Source organism: Garra rufa, chromosome 24 (genome assembly GCF_049309525.1).
Source record: "Garra rufa chromosome 24, GarRuf1.0, whole genome shotgun sequence".
Taxonomy (NCBI): Eukaryota; Metazoa; Chordata; class Actinopteri; order Cypriniformes; family Cyprinidae; genus Garra; species Garra rufa.
In genome coordinates this window covers 25,909,397-25,916,614 of record NC_133384.1, presented here as the reverse complement: position 1 = coordinate 25,916,614, position 7,218 = coordinate 25,909,397, and the positions used below count along the sequence as shown (strand labels likewise).

General features: G+C 34.3%; 1 protein-coding gene across 1 annotated transcript; it reads right to left on the bottom strand.

The window, feature by feature from the left end:
- Positions 1-3,097: 3,097 nt before the first annotated feature.
- ccl20b (chemokine (C-C motif) ligand 20b) lies at positions 3,098-5,604 on the bottom strand. The gene is made up of 4 exons (XM_073831245.1): positions 5,377-5,604; positions 4,963-5,065; positions 3,727-3,804; positions 3,098-3,636 (listed from the first exon to the last, which is right to left on the bottom strand). The coding sequence occupies exons 1-4, from the start codon at positions 5,447-5,449 to the stop codon at positions 3,600-3,602; spliced, it is 291 nt and encodes a 96-aa protein (XP_073687346.1). The 5' UTR covers positions 5,450-5,604; the 3' UTR covers positions 3,098-3,599.
- Positions 5,605-7,218: the final 1,614 nt, after the last annotated feature.

The window sequence follows — 7,218 nt, the reverse complement described above, 5'->3', positions numbered from 1 at the left end:
AGCTCAGCAATTCAACACTGTCTGTAAAAAATGGCTTGAAAAGGTCACCATTCTGGCTGGAGATCCCAGTCATCCAAATATTTTTGTTTTTTTAAATCTATATAGATATCTTTTGAAAATATGCAGATAAAGAACTATATCAGAAAAAAAAAAAAATTCATGTAGACATGTATCTGATTGTCTGTCTCATACCAGATTGTACTATCATTTTAATCTCATGATGTGCTTGGTGGCTTGTATGACACATTATGTGTTAAATTTCATTGAAAGTTATAGCTACAGTCAAGCCCGAAATTATTTGTACCCCTGGCAAATTCTGACTTAAAGTTACTTTTATTCAACCGGCAGTTTTTTTTTGACCGAAAATGAAACAGGCTTCTCCCAAAAGATAATAAGACGATGTACAAGTGGCATCATTGTGAAAAAAAAAAATCTCAGCTTTTATTTACATTTGAACAAAAAGTGGCATGTTCAAAATTATTCATACTCTTTGCAAACTGTCGCAGTCTATGGGAAAATCTAAAGTTCTATACTATTACAAATAGTCCAAGCTGTTCTAAAGCATCCTATTTACCCTGATTCACTGGGAACAGATGTTTTAATGAAAATGCTCTCTGCTGTTGGTTTGTGGACAGTCATGGCTAAAACAAAGGAGCTCACTGAGGACCTGCGGCTGTGCATTGTGGCTGCTCACAAGTCAGGAAAGGGCTATAAGATCATATCTAAATGTTTTGAAGTTCCAGTGGCTACAGTGCAAAGTATTATTAAAAAATACAAGACGTTCGGCACTGTTAAAAATCTCAGAGGACGTGGTCGGAAGCCAAAAGTGACACCTGTGCTGGCCAGAAGGATAGTGAGAGAGGTAAGGCCATCCTGATGAATCTGGGCTCTGCTGGTGGCAACATCTCAAGGCAGGCAGTCCAACGGACACTGCACACCGCTGGGTTCCACGGACACAGACCAAGGAGGACACCACTTCTCCAGATAAGGCACACAAAAGCCCACTTGGCCTTTGCAAATGCTCATCTGGACAAAGAAGAAGACTTCTGGTCTTCTGTTTTATGGTCAGATGAAACAAAAATTGAATTGTTTGGCCACAATGATGTAGCCTTCATTTGGCGTACAAAAGGAGAAGCCTTCAACATCAGGCAGTCTGCAGAGAAACTTGGCCTTTGGCACCAGTGGACATTTCAGCAAGGCAATGATCTAAAACACACAGCAAAAGTGGTGAAGAAATGGTTAGCAGACAAAAACATTAACGTTTTGCAGTGGCCCAGCCAGAGAAGCCTGTGTCTTGTGAAACTTGCTAGTTGTAACACGGGACTCGAGGACAGCATTTAAGATCCAAACGCGAGCTTTATTCAACAGATCGTTATCAAAACAGGCAGGGTCAAACACCAGCAAACAGGAACATCCAGGGCAAGACAAAAGTGTAATCCAATAACACAGGCAAGGGTCAAAATCCAAGAGGGCAGTCCAAAGTAACAAATGAAATAAAACAATGAAACCAGACAAGACTATAACTATGAAACAAGGCAATGGCAATGGCAAAAAAAAAAAAACACAACAGCAAAACAATACTTCACAACCTCCTGTTTAGCATGGCCATGCCTTTATGGCTGCCAAACAGGAAGTAGCCATAGAAGCAGCAGAGGGAGCAGTAGCAGTCAGAGTTGAGTAAGGGCTCCCTCTGCTGGCCTGGCGTTACACTGGTTGAATAAAAGTAACTTTAAAGGAACACTCCATTTTTTTGGAAATAGGCTCATTCTCCAACTCCCCCCGAGTTAATAAGTAGATTTTTACCGTTTTGAAATCCATTCAGCCGTTCTCCTGTTCTGGCGATATCACTTTTAGCATAGCTTAGCATAGATCATTGAATCCTATTAGACCAATAGCATCACGTTCAAAAATGACCAACGAGTTTCCATATTTGTTGTATTTAAAACTTGACTCTTCTGTAGTTATATCGTGTACTAAGACCGGTGGAAATGCAAAGCTGCGAGTTTCTAGGCTGATAAGATTAGGAACTACACTTCAATTCCGGCGTAATAGTCAAGGAAGTTTGCTGCTGTAATATGGCCGAAGCAGGCGGAGTATTATCAGAAATGAGTTCCCAGCTAGTTTAGCATTTGCACATGTGCTGCGTGGTATTACTGCTCCTGCTTCGGCCATATTACGGCAACAAACTTCCTTGACTATTACGCCAGAATGGGAGTGTAGTTCCTAATCTTATCAGCCTAGAAAACTGAAGCTTTGCATTTCCACCGGTCTTAGTACACGATATAACTACAGAAGAGTCAAGTTTTAAATAGGACAAATTTCTAAACTCGTTGGTCATTTTTGAACGTGATGCTATTGGTCTAATAGGATTCAATGATCTATGCTAAGCTATGCTAAAAGTGATATCGCCAGAACAGGAGAACGGCTGACTGGATTTAAAAACGGTAAAACTCAACTTATTAACTCGGGGGGAGTTGGAGAATGAGCCTATTTCCAAAAAAAGTGGAGTGTTCCTTTAAGTCAGAATTTGCCAGGGGTATGAATAATTTCGGGCTTGACTGTATATTATTAAGTAGAAGATTTTTTGATATCTAAACCCATTCAAAGACTTTGAATTTAAAGGAATAGTTTACCCCAAAATTAAATTTGAATCCGTCTAAGGCCATCCAAAATGTAGATTACAAGATTGCATCACTTAACTGCTCATAACTGCAGTGAGTGGGTGCCGTCAGAAAGTCTAAATAGCTGATAAAAACATCACAACAATCCACATGACTTCACTCGAGCAACGCTTTGAAGTTAAAATCATCTTACAGATAGCTTTTTGCTTCTCAAGATGTTAATTGATGGACTGGAGTCATGTAATGGAGGTTTAATTTGTAAATATAAATAAATAAATAAACGTAGAGGCCTGAAAATCCATAGTATAGTTCTCATTTTTAGTTTTGTTTTCATTTTGGTGCAAATGCCATGGACCACAATTCAGAAAAACAAAACACAATGACATTGTAGGGCTGAGTTGTAGTTCATCACAAAAATGCAGAGTGAAATTAAGGACCTTTATTTAAAAAAAAATAATAATAATAATTTGTCAATACAATTGTATAAAATGTTTATTACATTTTAAAGATGGAAAAACATTTCCTACTTTGTCATATTGGCATAGCTTTAGCATTAGAGGGCAGCACTGACTAAATAAAGACATTATACATTACACAAAATAAAGACCAAAATACATGCACCCTAAGAGCCATTTGTGAACAATATCAAATATGTACTGCCTTTGAATACATCAGTCTTTATAGATAACATTTAAATTATATTTGAATTAGTAAAAACATTTCTGAATTAGTGAGTTAACAGCTCAATATAAAGAGCTATAAAATATTTAGCTTTATATAAAAAAAACAAGAGGCCTAAAATCAACATATAGTAAAGTTACCTTGTTTTTTCCCTCCATAAATACTCTGTACAAGAAAGCGCAATTAAGTGATGCCAATATAAAGAATATAAGTTCTCTTTATTAAAGAGGAAAACAGTCCAAAATAATTTAAAAACACATCTTCAGATGAGCCTCTCCATTTTAGTGTTCTTGAAGATTAAAAACCGCCTGACTTCACTCTCGCTGCCTTCATCCTAAAGGGAACAGAACGTTTTCTTAAGAGAACAATATGTGGTAAGACTGCATTCTTTAATGTCAGAGATGGATAAGATAAGCTCTCATACTTCAGGCACGCAACTCTCCTCTGTGTCCAAGTTTGTGCTGGGTCAGCGCAGACTGATTTTCCTTTCTCAGTGTGGAAGCTGCAATGACGTAAAATACAGTGAACTCTAGCACCATATTCAGCAACCTTGTGTCTATAAAATCAGCATCAACACAGTTCACACTTCTGCCACTGCAAATTCGAGTGAAATTTTGAAATATTTTTACTATTTAATAGAACTTTTTTCTATTTGAATATATTGTAATTTAAAAAGTAATTTAATGTTTTTTTTTAGCATCATTTCTCCAGTCACATGATCCTTCAGAAATCATTCTAAAATTTAAATTTGTTGCTCAAAAACATGTATTACTATAATTAATGGTAATGAAAACAGCTGAGTATTTTCTTTAATAAATAAAAAATGTATAGAAAACAATTGAAAGCATTCTTGATTATTAAATGTATTCATTTCTAAAAATTATTTTCCAAAAAAAGGTTTTACTGACTACAAGCTTTTTTAAAACAGCTGAGTACTTTTTTGTAACATTATACAGTATGTTGTTTTATGATGTTTTAAATATTCATAATAATAATAAATGTTTCTTGAACAGCAAATCAGCAAATTAGAATGCTTTCTGAAGGATCATATGACTAGAGTAATGATGTTGAAAATGTAAAATGTAAAATTACATTTTAAAATATATTCAACTAGAAAGCAGGTATTTTAAATAGTAAAATATTTCAGAATATTACTGCTTTTGCTGTATTTTGAATCAAATAAATGCAAACTTGTTGAGCAGAAGAGATCTTTAAAAACATTATAAATCTTACTGTTCAAAAACTTTTGACTGGTAGTGTATTTGTTAAATTTTCTAAATATAAAAATATAAATTATATAGATATGCATATATTGTATTTGTATAGATATATTTCAAAGTTGCAATGTCTTTATAATACATTTCTAACTTATAAAGTACATATTTGTGTGTATATATTTAGTATGACTCAAATTGGCTAAGTATTTAAAAAATTGTATATATAATTTATTTATAAATTACATATTTATGTATTATTTTCTTTACAGTTTATATCTTTAAAAAACAAAAAATTATATAGAGATAATTTGTTAAACATTTCTTTACATTTTTTTCTAAATAGTAAAAATGTATACAAATACTTGTATACAAATGTGTGTGTGTATAAAAGTTGCAAAATTTACATAAAGTACATCAAACACGTATGCCAAAATATGACTTACATGATCGCTGCAAGATCACAGCCGCCAGTCGCTGCTTGGATATCGTAGCCTTTCAGCATTCGACAGGGTAGAGGGGTTTTCCTGTATTTAAGACAGCAAGTCACTGTAAAGCAGAAAGGGAAAGAGTTATTCTTATGTTCACAAGTATCCAGACAGTGTCAAACTTTCCATTAATGTCTCAAATTAAAAATAACAATAGTAAACTGTATATTTATTCAGATAGGAAAGGCCCAAATGAACAGGTAACGAGATCCATCTTGCACCATATTAAATTTGTGCCCTTGAGGACGCAACACAATTGCATTTAAAAGCAATTGCTCAACACAATTTTACAACTCGTCTCAAATACCAGCATGCCGGTGGATCATTAACACATACAGAAACTATTTAGAAACTTCTTTCACATTCACTAACCTGCATCGGTCTCCACAAGAAAGCCAATGAGCATGAAGAAACTCAAAAAATAGATGATTTTACGGCAACCCATCTTTGGATCTTTAGAAGTACTCCAGTATTTCAGAAAATGCTGAAGTGTTGTTAAAAGAGTGATAATCCACACAGAGCAAGTTCTGTTGAGCTTTGGTTAAACTTTACTCACGGGTATTCAATTTAAACCCTTCATTTGGAATTTCCCCCCCCTTAGGAATGTTTGATCACTCCCCATTGAAATTCTTTCAGATGTGGATAGACGCTGCAGGTGCGTGAGACAGTGGAACAGCAATCTACTTCCTGCTTCCATAACCACATGTCTCTGATTAATGTGTATGATATTAAACCAGCGATAGGTTAAATATTATTTACGTATTTGCTTGGTAAATACAATCAACCAACCAACTAATTAATGAATGCAAGAATCCATTCATTAAATATTTATAGGTTAAAAAGTACTTGAGTACTTGACTAAATGTCATATGAAAATGATTTATGTTTTAGATGCTAAATACGTCAATATTGTTTTTGTGTCTATCCAAACTTAAGTAAAAATGGTAGAATGACATTTTATGTAAATGACATTGAACATCATCATGCTGCACCCTTTTGCAGCAGAAATCCTTTTTGTCAACGATGTACGTTTCAATCCAATTTTTTTTTTTTTTTTTAGACGAGTTAACTGACGTAAGAGATTCAATTTAGATGACTGCTACACGTTATCTGACTCATATAACTGTTATGACTCACTCTCACTGACCTAATCGCCATAGATACTAGACCCTTTGTACTTATTTACTACAAGAAAGTAAGCACACCCAATCATATTTGAGCAATCAGAGACTTTCGATGAATGTGTCACTACTGAAACATTAAGATATGATCAAAAGTGGCGACTTGATTACACTTATAAAAGATTTACATCCGGTCAAGAGCATAAAAGAGATAGTTTGAATGTGTAGAACACAAAAGAAGATATTTTGCAAAATGCCTGTGTTTTTAGTCCATACAATGACAAATAGAATCTAGTGTTGTCTTCGATCCTACTCAAAAAATGAGTAAATAGTGAGAGAATTTTCATTTTTGGGTGAACTGTCCCTTTAAGTAACAAGCACACCTATTGGTGTGTATACCTTTTTTATACCTTATTTAACATGGATTAACACTTAACAATAGTTTAAATGGAGCTTCAGGCTCTGATTTCTAGTGTCACTTTCCTGCTACCTCCTTTTCACCTACTTTAAAGTGGTTCTAGTATTACATTAAGATCTTTGGCTTGATGAAAAGCTTTTTCTTAATTGCAGTTCTGCTGCTTTCTGCAAGGGATCAGTTGTCATACTTACTTCTAGAATTATTCAGTGAATAATGCTAATTAATTACATAGAGTGGATGAATTAATCAATCTGTAAGAAAAACGGAGAAGGTGTAAGACAGAAGTAATGGTGCCAGATGAAGCAAACACGATAGATTTGTATTAATAAACAGATTCCATCAACTCAAGTTAGGGTAAAATGTCCAGAAATTAATAAATAACTCACTGTAGGAATGGTTAAAAATAACATCTGCTAATTTTGGATGTGCCCTTTATATGCTTTTAAATGGGGAAAAAAACATAAAATGTGTACAATTTCGCATCTGGGCTTAAAATAGTTCTAGAAGTCTAAAAAGTGCTAAATTTAGATATCCTTCAGAGCTATAAATAGCACCCAGGAAAACATTTCAATAATGTGCTGCGTATGAGAACAGTGATACGTTCAGACGTTCAGGTATTATGTAGACGTGACAGCATAAAAATAAATGCAGAAATACATGCATTTTAACATTCTA

Excerpts from the sequence above, each read along its gene's own strand:
- ccl20b (XM_073831245.1), bottom strand. The coding sequence starts at position 5,449 with ATGGGTTGCCGTAAAATCATCTATTTTTTGAGTTTCTTCATGCTCATT. Across the intron at positions 3,805-4,962 it reads TGTGATCTTGCAGCGATCAT|CTTCCACACTGAGAAAGGAA; the intron begins GTAAGTCATATT and ends ACGTCATTGCAG. Across the intron at positions 3,637-3,726 it reads AGGAGAGTTGCGTGCCTGAA|GATGAAGGCAGCGAGAGTGA; the intron begins GTATGAGAGCTT and ends TGTTCCCTTTAG.